We start from the raw sequence: 21,683 nt of genomic DNA on the forward strand, positions 1-21,683 counted from the left end.
TTGACTGTGGACCTTCAGTTCTTTCTAAATAAGAGTTCTAGCTCAGCTGACACGATGTCCTTGATTTTCCTTTGCAGACTGAGTGCAAGCAGCAGAATAGGTCACCTTCTTCCAGAAGAGCAAGTATATCTCAACCAGCAGAGTGGAACCATTCGGCTTGACTGCTTTACCCATTGTCTCATTGTTAAATGCACTGCGGACATTACAGTAAGTACTGCCTTAATTTGCCTTGGATGAGGAAAGACAAAAAAATCCAAGAGCAGTTGTCAAATTAAAAAAAAAAAAACCTGTGTAATACTTATCTTGTTTTGTCCTTCAAGCTTTTAGACACCCTGCTGGGAACTTTGGTGAAAGAACTTCAAAACAAGTACACTCCGGGTCGAAGGGAGGAAGCCATCAATGTCACCATGAGATTCCTGCGCTCTGTGGCCAGGGTCTTTGTCATTCTCAGTGTGGAGATGGCCTCGTCAAAGAAGAAAAAGTATGTGTACACGCGTGTTCAGCAGTTAGAATATCTATAAAGTGTGAAATGTTTAATGACGTCCTGAAAACTGATTTTATTTGTCTAAGCCTTCAGTGTTATGCAACACGTTGGCCTGGTGTCTGGAAGGACTTTGCAAGTCATGATTGTTTTGTTTTTTTTCCCCCAGTAACTTCATCCCCCAGCCCATAGGGAAGTGCAAGCGCGTCTTCCAAGCTCTGCTGCCGTATGCCGTGGAGGAGCTGTGCAATGTGGCCGAGTCCTTGATCGTTCCCGTGCGCATGGGCATTGCCCGTCCCACTGCGCCCTTCACCCTGGCCAGCACCAGCATTGATGCCATGCAGGGAAGTGAGGAACTCTTCTCCGTGGAGCCTCTGCCGCCTCGACCCTCACCAGACCAGTCCAGCAGGTATGCTGCAGTGCTGGATATTGGGGCTGTCGCTATGAAGCGTATATGATCTCAGCAGAATTCGTACATGCGGAGGCTTTTGTGGGAACTCGCCGTTTGCATTTGGAGCTCAGGGTTACAACTCTTACACGTTTCCCAAATTTAATTTTAAAAAATGGAAGGATTCCCAGATTTAGTACATGCTTTCTTTGGTAGGACTTTCTGCCGTGTTTAATAAGCTTAGCCTTGAAGCTGTGGTTCTCTTTTGTATGCAGAATGTGCAGTGGGCTGCCAGTCACAGCCGAGGTGTATCTCTCTATCTGCAGCTCTAGCCAGTCTCAGTCTTCGTACATCATGAGGAATCCTCAGCAGAGGCGCATCAGCCAGTCCCAGCCAGTCCGGGGGAGAGATGAGGAGCAGGATGATATCGTGTCTGCTGATGTAGAGGAGGTAACAAAGCGTTTTTCCAAATGTATGCATCTGTAAAAAGACCCTTATTATGTTGCATTGCTAATTTGTGAAGGGTAATGTAAAATGTCGTCTGAATGGTGGCAGTTTTTCCCCCCCAGATTGAATGGTTATTATAGTCCAACAAGGAATGACACCTTTCACTTATTTAAATGTCTTATAAATTATTGGCAGAGGAAGTCTTAACATCTAACGGCAAATACAGAAGAGGTCAGTGGCCACTTCTGTGCAGCTTTGTTCCACAGTTCATTTATGGAGTAAGTTTATTTGAGACTGAAGGTTTGTCATTGAGGATTTTGTTTAAAATTAGAATGAAAAAATGTTTTTTGTCCTGTGCTTTCTTCGTCGCGCTTGTGCCCCGCATGCGCTGGGGGAGACGTGGCCCTGAGCAGTGTGTGTGTTCTGCAGGTGGAGGTTGTGGAGGGGGTGGCTGGGGAGGAGGACCACCACGATGAGCAGGAGGAGCAGGGCGAGGAAAACGCCGAGGCCGAGGGACAGCACGATGAGCACGATGAAGACGGTAAACACTGCCAAAGCAGGGAGGCCGCTGCCCCCACCACCTGCAATCCGCACAGCCCCAGTGTGAATGATCCTCCCCTCCATTTTAAAACTGGGGACACCTGATATGTTTTTGTGTCTCGGTATTGGTGTGATTTATCAATATTTCTTTTTACCATGTATTTGGACATTTGCATTTCATTTGTTATCTACTACCTAAACGCAGGAGGTATGTACATACAAACTCGAGAAGAAAAGGACTACAAGTGAGACTAGATCAAGTCACCTCCCAAAAGCGGTTTCAAAAACGTTTTTGTGAGGTGTACAGATTGACCCATTTCTTTTCCTCTGTTAATAAGAATCCTGTTACTTTTTCCTCCCCATTCAGGCAGCGACATGGAGCTTGATCTGTTAGCTGCTGCAGAAACCGAAAGTGACAGTGAAAGTAACCATAGCAACCAGGACAATGCCAGCGGTCGAAGGAGTGTTGTCACAGCAGCTACTGCTGGCTCTGAAGCAGGTACATTTTCTCGTGAAGTGCTGTTCCTTGCTTCTGCATCAAGATAAAATAGATCCTGGCATAATAGAAATTCTTCCCTTGAGGAACTTTACATTTTTTTCAGTTATGCGATTTCCAAGGTAAAGAAAAGTGCCCTTTGATGAAGGACATCCTTAGTTATTCCCTGATGTTGGTGTTGGTTTCCTCTGTGAAAACAGAACTTGTGATTGGCTATAAAAGGATATACAGGTAGTGAACAAAAAAGGAGACACCTGGGGAAATAAGGGACAACAAATAAATTTAAAGCAAGGACTTCCCCAAAGCAAGGGCTAAGCATGTCAGGTCCCAGTGTGCTTAGGGTCATGAAGAAAAATGAGGGACCATGGAGGATTGTAATTGTCTACCATAGCTGCAACAGGAGACCGTGGTGACTTTGAAAGAGGGTTGATTGTTTGGCAGGAGCTTACCTGACCAAGACAGCTCAACTTGCTGAGTTTATGAGTGGCTATGTCTACGATAGTCAGCATGGACCTGCGAGGAAAAGGCATTGGGCAGCAGTGGGAGGCGCCATTCCACGTTCATGATGCCCAGTTTTATCAAAAACGGTGCACTGAGATCCTCACAGAGCGGGATGCACCACAGTTGAGGTGTTGTGCACATCACAGTGCACTGGCACTGTGGACACGTGTGTGCCTCCTGGTGTAGAGAACACAGACTATGGAGAAATGGTCAGACAGAGAGTGGACTTGTGGTACCACCCAAAAGATCTCTGATAAAGGGTTCTGGTGGGTCTGTAATGTTGTGGGGTGTGTTTTCCTGGCATGGTTTGGGTGCAGTGTTTCCCATAGAAAGCGAGGTCAGTGCTAACCCCTTCTTAAGGGTACTGAGTGATCATCTTCACCCAGTGTTGCAGCATTTCTTTCCCACCTGTGGGGTATCTGCCAGGATGACAAGGCCCCACACAGCCCATGTGGTCGCCCAGTGGTTTGATGAGCACGGCACTGGCCTTAACAGTAACCAGAACTGAAACCAATCAAGAAATGATGGGCTGTTCTGGGATGACGCTGTTTGGTTGATTAACTTCCTCATGGGAGAATGATGTCATACTGCCACATGTGGTGACCCATTGCATTGTTACATTACCTTACCTTGGTGTTTCCATTTTTTGTCCACTCCCAGTATAGTACTGTGCAACTTAGATGAAGGTCTTGCAAACTTTTTGCTGTACATGTATAGATGCATTAGGATCGATATAGTATAAAATTGCTCATTCGTTACTCCCTCAATCAATCATGGTCTTGTTTACCTCGTCAAATACACTAATTTAAAGCAGACTTACCACAGCCCATCATCTGTCCAAATATTCTGGTTTTAAAATGAATTTTGTGTAAGTTAGTGCAGTTGCATCAGATATTTTGTAATTTCCTCAGGAAAGTTTTTTTTTTAAAGCAGTCAATTAGAATACCCACACGGCTTTAGGATCTTATTTCCATGGCTTTAGTGATATTTCCAAAGTAGACAAAAGTAAATCCATCTGTAATACATTTCAATACTATTGAAATTAGTCTCTGGTTGAACACACAATTTTTCATTTGCAGGAAGTAGGGCCTCCCTGGCATTTCCTTTGTTTGGTATGGGCTCCTCTTTATTTATACATATATCAGGATAAGAGTGACCTTGATTTTTTACACCAGGTTTATCTGAAGACATTTCCCCAAGTTAGCCTTGTTCTAGTGTCTTTATCGTTTGTTAACCTACTGTGCTAACAATATAAACTGCCTTTGTTTTTGTAGTAATTAACAAACTAAAAAATATGGCTTATCCTGCTAACTGGTGTGTGTATTGATCTTTAAAAAAAGTTAGATGTGCTTCTGGATTCTGTTTCACTTTTCGTTCCTTTGATGTGATTCTGGCTTACCCACTAGTGATGAAGGTTTAACAGTTAACTGATAAATTGTAAGTTTGGGATTGCATGATGGCAAAAAAGGAAAACATGCCATTTTTTACAGTAAAAAAAATCCTAGTCGAGCTACTATTTATCTGAGACTGTGAAGTTTTAATATAGCTGCTTTTCCAATTCATATTTTTCACGGTGAACCCTAGTGATTTGTGTCTAGTAGTGGTGGCATGTGTCTTGCGGTGGCTTTGAGAACTAACGAGTGTTTCCTGCATCTCAGTAGGGGGAGCGGCCAGCCCCTGTTCTGCCCACACTGAACTGTCTTTGTTTTGAATCCCTCCTCCTGAAGGTGCCAGCAGTGTCCCTGCCTTCTTTTCAGAGGACGACTCCCAGTCGAATGACTCGAGCGACTCGGACAGCAGCAGCAGCCAGAGCGATGACGTGGACCAGGAGACGTTCATGGTGGACGAGCCCCTGGAGAGGACCACCAGCAGCTCGCATGCCAACAGCGCAGCCCAGGCACCGCGGTCAATGCAATGGGCAGTACGCAACACCCAGAGCCAAAGAGCCACCAACAGCGCCCCGTCCAGCACCTCCACGCCTGCAGGTAAAAACACTGGGCACCATCAGCTGAGCATCACTCCCTCTGCTGCTAAGTTTACATCTGCATTTTCATATTAGCCTCATACTGAATGGTAACTAACTCAGTGTTACTGTTTCCATAACTACTTGTCTCAGTATCTTAGGAGAATAAGATTTCACAGCCCAGTTGTGTGATAGCCTGAGTGAGCAATTTATCTAGAGGTCTGAATCCCATAAGCGTAATGCCTGTGCTGTACCCACATTTTTCTATTTGGTCCTGTGCATGGTAGACAATATAGTAACAACGTCAATTTTTTAAAAAATTGCACATATCACTGCAAAGGAAGCAGCAGGGCTGGCAAGATAAAATGAAACATTTCTCAGACACACAGGTCTTAATCTACAGTTCTTGGGGCCATGTTTTAAATTCAGTTTATTTAAAAATTTGATTTTTAGTCTGTGCATATCAGTGTGGTGTAACCATTTCAAAGGAAATGTTCATTTCACTTTGTTCATAATGGTGTATGTTCTTTCTTAAGTTTATTTATGTAGTTGGATTGAGTAAAAGGACACCAAGTGCTCAAGCCTCTCAGACAAACATGCATTCACTGGTTGCTTTACAACAAACCCCTGTCATCTGACTTTGTTCTTGCAGCCAGCTCAACGGGACTCATCTACATAGACCCATCTAACTTACGAAGAAGTGGTGCCATCAGTACCAGTGCAGCTGCTGCAGCTGCTGCTCTTGAGGCCAGCAACTCCAGCAGCTACCTGACATCAGCCAGCAGCTTAGCCAGAGCCTACAGCATCGTCATCCGACAGATCTCCGACCTCATGGGCCTCATCCCCAAGTACAACCACCTGGTGTACTCTCAGATACCTGCGGCTGTCAAACTCACCTACCAGGATGCTGTCAATTTACAGGTGTGATACTGGGCTACAGGCCTCTCACTGTGGAAGGCTAACCTTCTGAACAGAGGCTCACTACCACAAGGTGTGAGGCGTGGAAATGTATTAATTAATAAAAGCAGAGTTAGGAATTGGATATGAAAGGTTACGTATGTAGAAGTGTGTTTTAGAGACAGAGGTGTTTACTTGGGTAAGTTTGTGAAGACCGTGAAAGTTAGGCAACTTTGTAAACAGATGTTTACAAACATTAAGAAACACAAATTTAATATTTCACTAATATAAAATATAATATAAAAATGCAACTGTATTGAGTCTGTCCACTCTTGGTTGGAATTCAGAACTATGTGGAAGAGAAGCTGATCCCGACATGGAACTGGATGGTGAGCATCATGGACTCCACAGAGGCCCAGCTGCGCTACGGCTCTGCGCTGTCCTCTGCAGGCGACCCCGGGCACCCCAGCCACCCCCTGCACGCCTCGCAGCACTCCGGCCGCAGGGAGCGCATGACTGCGCGGGAGGAGGCCAGCCTGCGCACGCTGGAGGGCCGCAGGTACCGTTCCGCTAGCCGTTTCCCTTCTGCACGCTGCTGCACGGCCAGTCCAGGAAGTGTGCGCTTTTTTTACTGTCAGTAGGGTTTGGTTATTGGCTGAATTTATATCAGACAAGAAGTTTGGCATAGGTACCTAAGTCTGAATTGACAAAAACGAATAGAATCTTTTTTTTTTTTCTCCCATGGCAAAAGAGTGGTTTACACTCAGATTAAACTTTAGAGTAAAACATACTGATTCTTAAAACATTTTCTTTCCCACCAGATAAGATTTGTAAAGAGTTCACATTTGCTACTTATTTGAGCGTTGAAACCCTGGTTGTTGGTATTGCTTGGGGTATGTAAGTTACGAACTGAAAAAGAATTGCTGTAGTTCAGTGAGAAATTTCTGGAGTAGGTATGTTTCAGTCTGCACAGGTGTAGCTTTTGTGTTTATGTTGCGACAGTGGCAGTGCTGTAGAGTTTGAGGGTTTTGTGTCCGATTTAATAAATCTTAATTTGGCAATAACCAATTCTTTTCCTTTCACGATTCATTCCATATTGCTATTTCCAAAGTTGGCTTAAATTTTTGAATGCGGACAGTGTCACTTAAAATTAAGAATCTTAGTAAAACATTAATTGCAAGAAAACGTCTGGCTAACTATTGCATTCATAAACTTTTTTTCCTTGTCAAGTGATGCTGTGATTATCGGTCTGAGTAAATGACTGCACCTTTTGTTTATCTGGTAATCGAATCTCTCAAATTGATTTTTTGTAAATCACGTGTGATGTACTTGCCTCATTACTGAAAGCATGAGCAGCAATTGAAAGGATGAAATTAGTTTACGTTGGTGCAGTTTTTCCTTTTTCAAAACAAATATAAGATTGATTTAAAAGTCTATGAAGCTCATAGGCATTGCTTGATGGTAGACCTGTGTAGCGTGCAGTACCTTGTCAGGCAGGAGGGGAAGCGACCAGGTCACACTCTTCTGAAATGCTGGTGGGCTTTTGCCTGGGCAGGCAGAACAGTGACAGTGTTCCAAACCAGCCGGGCAGCAGAAGAGTTAAGCTAGACAGACGGCATTGCAATGGTCTAGTTTTATTAGGCTTCCTTATCGCAGCCGCAGGAGAATTGAGGCTAAGCAGCTCATTGAACAAGAGCCCTGTGTTTGTTTTAGACGTGCTGCTACGTTGCTCAGCGCTCGGCAGGGAATGATGTCGGCGAGAGGAGACTTCCTGAACTACGCCCTGTCTTTAATGCGCTCTCACAATGATGAGCACTCTGATGTCCTGCCTGTCCTGGATGTTTGCTCGCTCAAACACGTGGCATATGTGTTTCAAGCACTTATTTATTGGATCAAGGCGATGAACCAGCAGACCACCTTGGACACACCTCAGCTGGAGAGAAAGAGGTAATGTACAACTGTTTTTTTTAAAAAGCTGCAGTATATGAAGATGGGAAGTTGCTTTTTAGAAATGGGGCAGTGTGTTTTTTAAGTAATCATCCGATAGAAGCATCTGTATTTTTTTTCTTTTATGGGGAGGGGAAAGTGGTGGAGGCCACGCACTGGACTCAGTTCTCGAGATCATGTGTCCAAAGCAATGTCACTCTTAATTAAAATGTTTTACTTTATCAAGTTAGGTTTATGGCAAGCTTGGCAGGTACTGCTGTCCTCTTCAGTTGGGATGCTGGTTCTTCTGTAATGTGCAATTCCATTTTGTTTTTAGAACCCGTGAGCTTTTAGAGTTGGGACTGGACAATGAAGACTCTGAACATGAAAATGACGAAGACACTAATCAGAGTAAGTTGCCTGAGGGTAGGAATGCTCTAGCCATTCAGTGTTGAAGCTCCCCAAGAAAAACGGCACATTATTAGAACATTTCTTAAAGTACATGTGTAATGTCAAGAATGCTAAGGTGTTGAAACCTTTAATACCTGGTAGAGTTAAATCATGTGACGTTTCCACGTTTTAACAGTATACTTGGTGTTTCGAGTAGGTTCTCTTTCAGTGGAAGACAGGCACAGAAAGATCACTTTAAGGCAAAAAAGAGGCAGGAGGAGGATATCACATTGGAAAGGTAGAGTCAGATTAGGAATTGGGAAACCTAAAATGCCTTAGTTAAACAGCCTATTGAAGCAATGTTGAATATTGAATATAACTCTTGTATCATTTCTTCTTAATATTTTAAAAACTCTGGGGCTTTAACTTTTGCTGAAGATGAAATGGTTTGGAGTAAAATTTGAGTTCTTGCAAGTTCGCATTTTCAAGATTTTAAAAAACATTATGGATAAGCATTTCTGAAAGTGATTTTATTCCATGCTTAAAATGTAAGTTCTAACTCAAATTGCTGCAGTTACCGATACAATTTTTCTCTACGCTATTAAAGGAGAAGTGTCACCTGATTTTCAGCTATGAGCCATGCTGATTATTTTTTGTCGTTACTCTTCTTTTCTAGACAATTTTTTGGCTGCAGGCAGCAAGCTATAGGGGTTAAACATTTTCTAATATTTTTGCCTTTGGAAAACGAATGGTCCTGCCTTGTAAATAGCAGTAGAGAGAAATTGACATTGCAGCTGTTTTGAGTACCCAGGTGAGGCCATTTGCACAACTCCTATAAGGCTGACGCTTAACCATTCTTTAGGCTCTGCCCTCCACGACAAGGATGAGGAACCCCTCCCAGCAGAAACGGGCCAGAACCACCCCTTCTTCCGCCGCTCTGACTCGATGACCTTTCTGGGCTGCATCCCTCCCAACCCGTTCGAGGTGCCCCTGGCGGAAGCCATTCCCCTGGCTGACCAGCCTCACCTGTTACAGGTAAAGGTCCCAACTCTGCAGGCAGGAAGGCCAGCTCCATTCAACCACTTCTTCCCATTGCTCTTGTGTGTAAGTGTCCCACCACCACATTCTGGCCTTCGGCTTCGTTTTGCTTTGCTTTTCACAATGCACTGTCAGTATTTCACTGTGCCCAGGTTGACGGAAATAGTATTAATACATGCTGCTCATTTTCTCAGTTGAGTCGGCATTACGCTTTTTGTGGTAACTTATAGCCCCTAGGAAATGAACCAAACTTTATTTCAAGGTAGTGAAAGCCATCTCACTTTGGTCCGGGAATATGATTGTGGTGGTCTTGCATACCTGAATAAGGTCTGTCCAGTCCAGGAGGATAACAAATTGGAAAATTGTTTCGAGTTTGGATATGATGCTTGGATCCGTGTTCCAGAAAATATATTGACGGAGATATCACTCCATCATAAAGAAGTGTTTGCCTTGTGTTCGGTAGAAGGTAATTTACAGCTAGATGCTGTGGCATTGTGGGACAGTGTCCCCTTTTTCTAAAGCAATCCATCTCTTATTGAGTGTTGCTCGTTTACTTATCACAGTGGTGATGCATTCCTGTCAAATGCAGCATGATTGAAAAAAGTAAATTAGGATTCCCCATAGGAATGAATGTAACTGGGGTGGGGGGTCCTTCCCAACCAGAGGTTTTTACCTCTAAATGGGGGAAAAAAAACACATCTTTCATGCAAGGTGTTCATATAGTTATTCCAGAAGTAATTTTTAATCTGTTAATGTTTGAGTTAGTTGTACTGCACAACTGTCCGTTTTGTGTTGTCAGTGCTCCCTTTAAATGGCATTGATTTAAAGTGCAGTGAGTAATCTTAGTGTTTTTCCCTTTTGGGGGCTTTAGCTGATTCTTAGTTGATTGTTCAATATCATCCTTTTATTTATTGAATGTTAAACATGCGTATCTTTTAGAATTATTGTGTGGCTTAAAACATTCACATTAACATCCTTTCTTTCCCTGCCTTGGCACCTTAAAAAATAAAAATAAAGACCTTTTTGCTGTTACTGTTTGCTTATGGAGTAGTGAAATGCATTTCCTTTTTTCTCAGCAGAGCTGATGTAGTTACTTGTTACTTTGTGGTGACACTGTTCGTTTTAGAAAATTATCACATGATGAGATTGGTCAAATGGCTTTTTTAAAAACATTAAAATGTTTTATTTACATGTTCTTTGCTTCGAGTTGCATTTTGGCCCAAAAACTATAGTTGAGCTTTAATTTATATTTATAAACATAACGCATTCTTAAGTTCCAGTGCTGAAAGCTGTTTTCTCTTCAGCCAAATGCAAGAAAAGAAGATCTTTTCGGACGTCCTAGCCAGGGTCTGTACTCCTCCTCGTACAACACAGGCAAAGGGCTGACTGAGGTGACTGTGGACAGAAATTGTCTGGAGGTAAAGATGTGTATTTTTATGTATTTTATCAGTACCCTTCATGATAAACTGTTAAACCTGCACTGTACAGAATAGATCTTATTTCATAAAACTTTAAAGGGTGTGAAAGGTTTATACAAACCTTTCATATCCTTTATAGTAGTTCATTTGACTCCTCTCACTAATTGACTTTCTGAATTTAGAAGTGTTTAATGAGTAATAAAGTACCGTAGTCTCTCGTGGCATCATCCTATGCATTATCATAAACTAATTTGCTCAAGCATTAGACTCCTGTGAATGTCATATTAAAAGCTTCTTGTGATGATTCCGTAATTTGAATTTGGAATTAATCATTTCAATCAAAGGAGTCCTTTAAATTAAATAAAAAATAAGTGTATTTTCCAGTGGGTTTATTCATTAGGTGTCATCTTGAACTCTTTATCGCTCGGCCAGTAGGTTGTGCCATGGGTAAACAAACTAACATTTCTTCATGTCTGGTAGAACAACTGTTTGCACTACCTTTAAATATTTACAGAGCGGTGGTCCCCTATCCTTGTTCTTTAGCTTTATAGGGCTCTTTACAGCAACTCTGTAAGGGCTGGGAGAAGCTGTTACAATAGTCCATTTAAGCCAGTTGTGAGCTGATCTATGGCATTAAAGGGCACAGATGGAAACCTGTAGAGACACTGCCCCTTCAGTACCAGGACTGCAGTCCCTGCAATAGAAGTTACTATTCACACAGAACTGGCATGCTTGTTCTCTTGGTCTTAGTTCGCCATTTATTACAACCCCAATTAATTCTGTATGCTCTCATAATATTTTGCGATTGTAGATTAGTTCTGATGGACATTTCCATGTTTCACCAAGACAGTTTATATTTGAAAACCACTTTGAATTAGTCTTGTTCTGCTTGGGAGTTTTTTTCCCAGTTTTTCTGGTTGGAATGAAACTGTAGTTCCACGTATGATAACTGGAATGCTGCAGTCAAGTCCATTCAGAACCTTAAAAGGGAACTGTAAAAGCCCACATTAGTGAAACATTCAAAGTGAAATGCAATATTGTGGCATATGTATCTGTTAAACCCTCAAAAATTGAAGTACATGGTCTTAATGTGAATTCCCCTTGGAATGACTCCATTATACAGTATAGTCTTTTGTGTATGATTTACAAAAATATGCAATCTAAGTGACTGAAATGTAAATACAACTGTAATTGTTTTGACCAGCTTGCAGGTGTTTTTTAAGGATGTGCCAAATCAAGCTTTTTGCCTCATTCCTATAGGTGCTGCCAACTAAAATGTCTTACTCTGCGAATATGAAGAATGTCATGAGCATGCAGTCTCGTCAGAAGACAAGTGAGGAGCAGGCTCTGCCTGAAGAAGAGCCCGAGGGCACGAAACCTGGCCCCTCTGCCCATGACCTGGCCGCACAGCTCAAGAGCAGCCTGCTGGCGGAGATCGGGTTGACGGAGAGCGAGGGGCCGCCTCTCACCTCCTTCAGGTGTGCTTTCGCTTTCTTCACCTCATCCGTCGCAGCAGGCTCAGTAACAGTCCTCCGCTGGAGACAGCCAGGAAAGATGCACAAATAGATCTGTTTAGAGGGATTTCCATGAGCTCCCACGACCCTTTTCTCCAAACGTAAAGAACAAGAATGAAAGTTTTCCGTCACCGTCAAGTTGTAATATTGTGTCCATGCCATCTGCCTTAAGAATGCTGGTGCAGATGTTGTTTGACTTCTCAGTGTTTGTACTTATGAAGGACTTCCCTGTAAAGTATTTACTACTTAATCTTGCAAACATTTGGTCATGGTTGCAAACCTTGAAGGATTGGATGTTCTCAGCATTGGCAAACAGTAGTTTGGCACCATTTTATGTCCACACAACTTCAGTGTGTTCAGTGTGTGAATTGGTGACCTATTTGTGCTTTCTTTCACATTCATAATAGCAAATGTATGCAATAGCAAAAGTGCAAACATGGTGTCATCCAGTAACTGATTTTTTTTTTTAAGATTTAGAGCATTTAGATAGAAGTAATTAAAACTGCAAATATTGACGCACTTCTTTCTCTGAGATACATATTCAGCTTATTTAAATTTACTGTAATTGTTTAAAATTCTTTACTCGCATAACCTGATATCCCTTATCATTCAATATAAGCCATGACGTAAATTCTGTACACGGAATGTGGCTCCTGCTGTTTCAAGGGGTGAACATCATTTTTGAGTTCTGGACATTTGGACAGAACAGCAGGATTCAGGAACATAATCACTGGACACCAGTCTGAATTAATGCCCTTACTCTTAATTTTTAGCCCCTATTTTTCCCTTTGATCTTGATATTTTGTGCCTCCTTTGCCAGGTGCTGTTTGACTCCACAATTTAGTTTACATTTTAATGTTTACACCATTACAATTTAAAGTTTATCACTGTAGTGACTGTTTTTCCACAAAAATAAAACCTGGAATCCTGAACTGTTTTTCTCCCTTCCCTAACAGACCTCATTGCAGTTTCATGGGAATGGTAATATCTCATGACATGCTTCTGGGGCGATGGCGTCTGTCTTTAGAGCTTTTTGGACGGGTGTTCATGGAAGATGTTGGAGCTGAACCTGGATCAGTGAGTGTTTTTTTGTTTTTAAGAGGAGGGGGTGAAGTGTTTTAAGAAATCCACAGTATGTAGTGGTGTGCACTACAAGACTAAAGTCAATACATCAAAAACCATAAAAGAGTTGGTAAAAGCCCACATTAGGTATAAATTTAAAGTGAAGTGAAATTTTGTGGCAAATGCACACAAACTTTTTACTTGACGGGCTTCAACAGCAAGACGTAGCTTCAGTTGTCTGACCAGGTTGTCATCAACAATGCATCACTTTAGTTTTTGTGCTTTTGACTGCAAGATCTAATATGATAACGATTCACAGCAAACTTCCATTTTTTAAAAAAAGACCTGTAATTTGTAGTAGAACTGAGTCTGGTTAAGCTGCGTCCCTTAGCAGTTCCTGCTTCGGCCTGGTAGAGGTAGGGGGAGGGCCTTGGCAGTATGGCCGCTATATCAAAGCATGGCTTTGTCGTGGGCGCAGATTCTGACAGAGCTGGGCGGCTTCGAGGTGAAGGAGTCGAAGTTCCGGCGCGAGATGGAGAAGCTGCGGAACCAGCAGTCCAGAGACCTGGCCCTGGAGGTGGACCGGGACCGGGACCAGCTTATCCAGCAGACCATGAGGCAGCTGAACACGCACTTCGGTCGGCGCTGCACAACCACCCCCATGGCCGTCCACCGAGTCAAAGTCACCTTCAAGGACGAGCCGGGGGAGGGCAGCGGGGTGGCGCGCAGCTTTTACACCGCGGTCGCCCAGGCCTTCCTGTCCAACGAGAAGCTGCCCAACCTAGACTTCGTGCAGAACACCAACAAAGGCATGCAGGCCAGCAGTAAGTATGAGTGATGAAGGAGCAAATCAAAGAGTCGAATGTTATATCTAAGGAACCTACACAACCTTCAGATGTTTTGGTATTCACTTGACCATTTGTGACAGGTAAATGATTTCTGATTTATACATGTACATAGACTCCGTGTTTGCCCTTATTCAGGCTTTGTGGTTATTCATAGTTTCATTATTAGTTCGACACTTTTGTCCACGTTAATTTGAAGGAGAAAAATCAAAATTTAAATACAACTTAAATATTAATGAGGGACAAGTAATGGGTTTATTCCATGTTGCAAAGAGAAGAAAGAAAACGCAACGTTTTGGGTGTGGTTTCTTGACACCGTGACACCCGAAGAAGGCTACACGGCCAAAACATTGTTGTCTTTCTTCTTTTCTCAGCATGGAATAAACCTATTACTTGTTCCTTTGCAGCCTATGCATTCTGCCGCAGCTACCCACCTGAACTGCTTAAATATTAATATGCATATTGTAGAAATGTAATGCGTTATCATACATTTTCTATATATATGCGTTAAAAATGCACTACTGGTGGTCTTGCAGTGCAGAATAATTACAGTGAATGAAGAGCATCATATAGTAGCTGGTAGTATTAGCAGTATGGGAGCCAGCAGTGGCAGAGCAAGCCGAAGTGTCGGCCGGTGACTTCTGAGGAAGCGCCAGAAGATCGGGAGACATGGAGGAGATGGAGTGGGATGTAGGGAGTAACGAGAGACTGGAGGCAGGAGGGAGAGGAGCAGTAGAAGGCACATTAAGCCTGGACAGAGACGTGGAGCTGCAGTGAAAAAAAGAGAAAACTACTCCTGTTCTGAGCCAAAGGCCAGGACCATGTTTTATGACAGAGCTGGGGTTTTTTCCCAACTTTTCCTTTCCAAAGCTCTTTTTACCTTTTAAATGTATTTTAATGGTCTAAATGAAAGTACTTTTTATCAGTCGCGCATGAAGAACTAGGTCCAGAGAAAATCAGTCTGGTCAAAATATTTACAAATAGTGGGTATGCATATAGGCCATAGAAAAGTAGCGGATTTAAATTAACTTTTGGCTTGTATAGACTTTGACTTGAGCCTCAGTGAAAACGACAGTGTTGCAGAAATAGTGCCCCTTTTTTCCGTCTTAATTACATCTTATTTGATGTGTTCAGATCTAATGCAGCGTCTGAGGAACAGAGACCGGGAGCGAGAGAGGAGGAGTGGGGGATTACGAGCAGGTTCTCGTAGAGATAGAGATCGGTAAGTGTACCCCCTGTACACTATTTTTCCTATTTTGACTTTTCATTTACAGATGTCCGACTCAAGTCCTCGATGACCTGGTGTCTTCTGGGTTTTGCTATACCCGCAGTCCAGAGTTACATATTTGGCCTAATAAACTTCCTGTATTTAAAACTTTTAAATACTTCTGGGGGTGGGGTTTATGGGTCGCTGTACCATTCATTACATGAATATCTGCTGCAATCAACTTTAAAAGACTTTTAAGACCTATATAAAATGTATAGTTAAGAAAATTAGGTTTAAGTTTCTAATTGACAACTGGCATTAGAGGAAACTCCCAAAGAGACAAGGTGCCCCAGGCACTAGTGGTCTCAGGAGTGGCTGTTGTATGGAAAGCCAGACTTTCTTGTTTCTTGTCCAATTCAGCATCACTGTTATGGGATGTCCTCGTTGCAGTTGGCTAAAGACAGGGGTGAGGGATAAGCCAATGACGTTTGGGTCATGGGGCTCAACCTGTACCCTGAAAAAGCACCTTGACTGGTTGAATCCGTTACAGTCCAAGAATTGAGCACATGCTTAAATCACGTTTTAATCCCCCCCCCCAATTTAAAGCATCTGTGCTCCACATCTGTAATTGATTTTTATTAATAGCTCAAGTTAATTTACCATTTATCTTTAGAATTATTAGAATGCTTCTGGGAGAAAAGGATGACACCAGATACAAATTTCAAGATCTCTGGCTTTTGTTTCTTCCCATACACCTTTGTGCATTGGCAGTCACCCGCCCATATGTGCGTAACGCGTGTTATTTTTTAAGGGATTCTAGGAGGCAGCTCTCGGTTGACACCCGGCCCTTCAGACCAGCTTCTGAAGGCAACCCCAGCGATGAGCCCGACCCCCTGCCAGCACACCGGCAGGCCCTGGGGGAGAGGCTGTATCCACGCGTGCAGGCAATGCAGCCGGTAAGCCTTTTCTGATTGATCAGATAAACACGCGCGCTGTGGGTATGCTGCTGAAACCCGCTGGTTGTGCTTCTCTGTCATTTTCCCTGCATTGTTTCTTCCAGACCTGGGATTATCCAGTAGTCCGTTCCTCAAACGCAATAAATATAATAGAGGCTTGGTACCTTTTCATGAAGTGCCACCAGGAAATGTTGATTTACAATCCATTATAGATTGAGACCTGTGGGCTTTGTTGCTGGCATTAGCAACAGAAAATTAAAAGTAAACATTGGGTACCATAAATAGCTGATCGACAACTGAGCAATGAAAATATTGGGTACAACATGGAGATGCCAGATCAGCTTATCATACATTATTTCCTGAGACGTCTTCCATTCCTGATTTCTAAATCCATCTGAAACAGGACAGTATGTAGAAGGCAGGCATCCAGCAGAAGATTTCAGTTTACATGTGTCAATCAGCTTGAGTGTTAGATTTAGGTATTTCCTTGGGCACAGCAGCTCGTGAGTTACAATGCATCAGTGTTACCCCATTGTAGAACAGGCTATAATGCCATGATTGATTGTATCAAAATCGGCATTCATTGACTGTTGGAGAAATGGTAGAGTTGCATGCTAGGAAATCATTAAAGATCTATTCATCTTTTAAATGTTTTTAGAAAAACTTTTTAATACGATTATTTTACTGACTGCGATTTCTTTTAGGCTTTTGCCAGCAAAATCACAGGAATGCTTTTAGAACTTTCCCCTGCACAGCTGTTGCTGCTCCTTGCCAGTGAAGATTCACTACGTGCACGAGTGGAAGAGGCCATGGAGCTCATCATTGCTCACGGAAGGTAAGGACGAAAGACCATTCTGGTGTTTTAAATGAGGTGCTTGTGGAGCCGGTTCTCATTCAAATCATTTATTTCCACAGAGAAAATGGGGCTGACAGTATATTGGATCTTGGATTGTTAGATTCCTCAGAAAAGTCACAGGTAAGACTCCGAGCTTCGTCAGTATCTTTTTAGTTATATGCAAACTGAGTGCTGCAGTAGTGGTGTTTTTTGTGTATGCTTTACAGCTTTGCTGAAGCCTTTTTCTCCAAAGCTTCTATTAAGCATACAGACGTACATCAAACCCATTGATAGAGCCTACCTAAACCTGTTGAAACCCTTTCCGATGTACCTGACCACATTTGGCATGGAGTTGAGGGCTGTTAGAAACAGAGGGTGGGTGTTTGAAAAATATCTAGCCCTGAGAGCTGGCCGCGTTGCGAGGGCCTGCTGTCCGGACCGGGCCCGACTGTGAAGCGAGCTTGGGGGAGGAGGGCAGAGTCCAGGGGGCTGAGGGCTGTGTTCGCTGTCGGCAGCAGGAGAACCGGAAGAGGCACGGCTCCAGCCGCAGCGTGGTGGACATGGAGCTGGACGACCCCGACGATGGGGACGACAACGCTCCTCTTTTCTACCAGCCCGGGAAGAGGGGCTTCTACTCCCCCAGACCAGGCAAGAGCAGCGAGACGCGGCTCAACTGTTTCCGAAACATTGGCAGGTATGGGTTAGCATCGGTGCCATTAAATATAAAACAGAGAAGAAAGTCCAGTCTGACAATTCCAGGTAGAGAGATTCATGAAGGTTATTTGAATTTTCTGTGCGGTTTCTTCCTTTTACAGAATACTTGGACTGTGCCTTCTGCAGAATGAGCTATGCCCTATTACATTGAACAGACATGTCATCAAGGTCTTGCTTGGAAGAAAGGTAAGACTGTCAATTCTTGTTTACTTTTATTTTCCAGTGCTGGTGGCCTTTATTTTATTTATGAGATATCATTTTTATTTAGGTGAACTGGCATGACTTTGCATTCTTTGATCCTGTGATGTACGAGAGTTTGCGACAACTGATCCTGGCCTCTCAGAGTGGCGATGCTGAGGCTGTCTTTGCAGCTATGGATCTGGCATTTGCAATTGACCTCTGTAAAGAGGAAGGAGGAGGACAGGTAGGAAACACTTAATACTTATTTTAATTAGTCCTGTACAGATTTTTAATGAAGCACAATAGATAAAATATTCCCAATAAAGTTGTGGAGCAAACATGTTCAGACTAAAGACAGACGCGACCATAAACTATACACATTCATGTGGTCCTGTTTCTTTCTGAAGTCTCTGAAGGCACAGAAAACTCGCGTGACTTAACCAATTCTTTATTTTAGGTGGAGCTTGTGTCCGGTGGTGTAAATATACCAGTCACTCCTCTGAATGTATACGAGTACGTGAGGAAATATGCAGAGCACCGGATGTTAGTGGTGGCAGAGCCATCGTTACATGTGAGTATTAGTGGCTTGGCATAAACTCTCCGGACAAATTCGGTTCACTTGATTGTGCCTTGAGGGATAGGCGCCGACCTGTCAGTAATGGCAGTTCAGGTGATGTCTGTTTTGTCTTTGCCAAGTAAGAAGCTATTTCACTTTGCTCTGGATAAATCGGAGGGGGTTCAGTTTTGAATAACTTTAGAAAAAGAAAATGTTTAGTATAGCAGCTATGAACAATACAACATTTTCCGTTCAGGCAATGAGGAAAGGCCTTTTGGATGTGCTTCCCAAGAACTCTCTTGAAGACCTTACCGCCGAGGATTTCCGCCTTCTTGTCAACGGCTGTGGAGAAGTCAATGTACAGATGCTGATTAGCTTCACCTCGTTCAATGATGAATCGGGTATGGAATATTTTTCTATGGCTATTCTGTTTACCTAACTAATCAAGACAATGAATTGATCAAGGTTTCTTCAAAATAATTTTTGGACTTCTCTCTGGATACCGCAGGAGTAAGCTCGAGTAGCTGACATTTTCACAAAATTGATCTTAATGTGCACGTCTGATGACAAATAAGAAGGGTTCCAAGCAGTTGGAAGGAGATCTTGGTTATAGCTTGGGGTTTCAAGCAGCAGAATTCCCAGATGTCATGTGGGCGTGGTATCTTGAGAGTAAAAACTGAAGCTGTATCTATCGATAGCATGAAACATAACCTTGGATTTTTCACCTTGAGGAAAGTATGTTATTGTTCATTAACATGTTTTCACTTCTTATTAACAGGGGAAAACGCAGAGAAGCTGTTGCAGTTCAAGCGCTGGTTTTGGTCAATCGTGGAGAAAATGAGCATGACCGAGAGACAGGATCTAGTAAGGGATTATTCTTGTCTGATATGTATAATCGTGGTTTTATATCTATAATATTTTATAGTGAATTCTGGAGTGAAGAGGCTTCCTTGGCCACAGTACATTCCTTGTGGCTTAAAATGTATAAGGTGGTTTTAAACTTGGAGCTGGAAAGTTCAGGGAGAGGGAGTGATGATTTTTTTGTTTTTGTCCTTTCATGCAGGTTTACTTCTGGACATCCAGCCCATCTTTGCCTGCAAGCGAAGAGGGATTCCAGCCTATGCCATCCATCACCATACGCCCCCCGGACGACCAGCACCTCCCCACGGCCAACACCTGCATCTCCCGCCTCTACGTGCCACTCTACTCCTCCAAACAGATTCTCAAGCAAAAACTCTTACTAGCCATCAAGACCAAGAACTTTGGTTTCGTGTAGAATTTAACGGAAAAAGAAGTGTTTGTTGTGTAATATTACTAGTTGCAGTTTTGTAGATTTATTTTTTAATTGTCTATACTATTTTATGAAATTAAATGCTGTCACATCCCTGGCGGTCACATTTTTTTTTTTCCTGAGTTCTGAATAAACATACATTCCTGCATTGGGTCTGTAAAGTTAAACGCCCACAGCTCTTGGCTCTACCAGCTTTGACTGAAACCTCCTGGGTATCTGGCTAGCCATTGAACTGTTAGACTAGCCCCAGCCAAAGATGACAGCAGAAATTTGTAATTGTTACACTGTGATTATGATTTTTTTTTGCCCAGAACAGAATACTTAAATATCACTGGAATTTCACTGCTGCCTTTGTGGAAAGTCTCAATTTTTTCTTGTATAGAGGGAGTAGGGAATTTCAAAATAAACTTGAGGATGGAAACATTTTTTTTTTGGTTTGTTCTCTCGGGTTTCAATAGCTATACGTTTCATGCACAACACATGCACAGAATTTTCTGAAGGTGGTGACTACATTCTTATGACATTCTGATCAGTGACAGTACAAAAATAAGTTGATTCTTCCAAACCCCACTAGAATTGTAAGTTCATTTGATTAAATTCTGCTTATTAGAAAAAATGATGGTGGTGACTATTTCTTATAAAAAATAAAATATTTATACAATACATTACAATGAAATATTACAATTTCTAGCTTGTCTTTCCAAATGTCTGCTATAAAACTTGGATCGTGAAATGATGAGATAGGAAAACTGCAGTAGGCATACTTCTGAACACAGAGGAGTACCAATGAAAATTAGGGGTAATATAGTCTTCAAAATGTATTGATATGTGGACTTAGTAGATAACATTGATTTTCTTAGAATACTTTCTACTTTATATTTTTATCCTTGAATACTTTGTTCACCTTTTCCTTTAGTCTTTTGTCCTGGTTTTTCATTAGATGTTGAGTTGTTGCCCACACATTCATGTTTCAATGTGCCTCGATTCAATTTAGCAAACAAATTAATCTATTTTTTTGATGATCAAATATGCTTAGCCAGGGAGACAAAATATGCAATAATAAATCATTAAAACATGGAAAAAAATACATAATTATGAATTAATGTTCTGTGGTTGAGATGTCACTTTGCAGGATATAACTGGTCTTAGGAAACCATTATACGTATTTACTTGCAGTATTAGTACTTCACCCCCTAAATAGTGAAGTAGAGATTTAGTGAATTATTTAGAGCTCAGTTTTCCTTTGCTAACCAAGCCATCTGCTTAGTGTTCTAATTTAATACTGAACTGAATGGCATGAGACTGTCATGGGGCTTGTCCTGCATGAGAAATTTTGAATTGTTTTAAATCTTGCATTTTCTGTTTTCTTGGGGCCATGGGTTCTAAAGCTTTCTTAAGATCTTTGCTGTGAAACCTCATTCTTCATTCTACCAGATACCTCGCTGTATATTAAAGTGTATGCGAGTTATGTCCCAAAGAGCATTGTCCGCATTCAACCTATCTGTTTAGTGACAGTCTTGTATGACTCTGGATGGCTGGACTGGCTTACCTGCTGTAGTGAACCTAGTCAACAACTGCAACACTAATAGGATCATAAACCATAAATATTTATACATCTATCTAATTAAAATGTGTGAACAACTACAGATTTCAGAGGGGTAAAGGAAAATCTTGGGTATGGAGCTGATGTAGAGGTGCCCAGCAAAGCACCAGTTTTAACTATGTTAAATTTAATCAAGCTGTTGATTAAAACTTTTTTTTTTTATGTTTTGAGGATGATGTGATTTCCTCGAACTTGATTTGGCTACAAGATCTGAAAGCATAAGGATTCTTTTCCCCATCTGGTTCAGAGTATTTCTCATTTTCTACAGTACAGCTGTACAGGTACCCAACATTGTACATCATAGCAGTCTCCACAGTGTCAAGGCTGTATTTTGGCCAGTGTTCATCCACTCAATTAATTGAACTCTGGACACATGAACAATAGTGAACAGGAAACCTACTTAAAGGTTATATTATGGTACAGAAACTATCATTT

At 42.1% G+C, this 21,683-nt stretch overlaps 1 protein-coding gene across 17 annotated transcripts in view; it reads left to right on the forward strand.

The window, feature by feature from the left end:
- The window catches only part of ubr5 (ubiquitin protein ligase E3 component n-recognin 5), a 59,614-nt gene extending 39,548 nt beyond the window's left edge, over window positions 1-20,066 (forward strand). For 3 of the 17 annotated variants that reach the window (XM_088600753.1, XM_088600755.1, XM_088600759.1), the window contains 29 exons: window positions 78-207; window positions 321-481; window positions 651-890; window positions 1,196-1,319; window positions 1,746-1,857; window positions 2,224-2,355; window positions 3,933-3,965; window positions 4,581-4,838; window positions 5,469-5,737; window positions 6,061-6,272; window positions 7,427-7,660; window positions 7,977-8,050; window positions 8,247-8,327; window positions 8,892-9,133; window positions 10,372-10,485; window positions 11,746-11,963; window positions 12,956-13,076; window positions 13,540-13,885; window positions 15,041-15,128; window positions 15,925-16,069; window positions 16,774-16,904; window positions 16,985-17,045; window positions 17,420-17,598; window positions 17,720-17,804; window positions 17,887-18,042; window positions 18,256-18,369; window positions 18,611-18,755; window positions 19,133-19,218; window positions 19,418-20,066. In XM_088600753.1, coding sequence (XP_088456879.1) covers window positions 78-207; window positions 321-481; window positions 651-890; window positions 1,196-1,319; window positions 1,746-1,857; window positions 2,224-2,355; window positions 3,933-3,965; window positions 4,581-4,838; window positions 5,469-5,737; window positions 6,061-6,272; window positions 7,427-7,660; window positions 7,977-8,050; window positions 8,247-8,327; window positions 8,892-9,133; window positions 10,372-10,485; window positions 11,746-11,963; window positions 12,956-13,076; window positions 13,540-13,885; window positions 15,041-15,128; window positions 15,925-16,069; window positions 16,774-16,904; window positions 16,985-17,045; window positions 17,420-17,598; window positions 17,720-17,804; window positions 17,887-18,042; window positions 18,256-18,369; window positions 18,611-18,755; window positions 19,133-19,218; window positions 19,418-19,630 — 4,504 coding nt within the window. In that variant the 3' untranslated portion in view covers window positions 19,631-20,066. The remainder of the gene's footprint in view (window positions 1-77; window positions 208-320; window positions 482-650; window positions 891-1,195; window positions 1,320-1,745; window positions 1,858-2,223; window positions 2,356-3,932; window positions 3,966-4,580; window positions 4,839-5,468; window positions 5,738-6,060; window positions 6,273-7,426; window positions 7,661-7,976; window positions 8,051-8,246; window positions 8,328-8,891; window positions 9,134-10,371; window positions 10,486-11,745; window positions 11,964-12,955; window positions 13,077-13,539; window positions 13,886-15,040; window positions 15,129-15,924; window positions 16,070-16,773; window positions 16,905-16,984; window positions 17,046-17,419; window positions 17,599-17,719; window positions 17,805-17,886; window positions 18,043-18,255; window positions 18,370-18,610; window positions 18,756-19,132; window positions 19,219-19,417) is intronic. The other 14 variants (XM_088600764.1, XM_088600767.1, XM_088600768.1 and 11 more) reach the window with 10 other exon arrangements.
- The last annotated feature ends 1,617 nt before the right edge of the window (window positions 20,067-21,683 follow it).

This window comes from Lepisosteus platostomus, chromosome 12 (assembly GCF_059453375.1).
Source record: "Lepisosteus platostomus isolate fLepPlt1 chromosome 12, fLepPlt1.hap1, whole genome shotgun sequence".
Taxonomy (NCBI): Eukaryota; Metazoa; Chordata; class Actinopteri; order Semionotiformes; family Lepisosteidae; genus Lepisosteus; species Lepisosteus platostomus.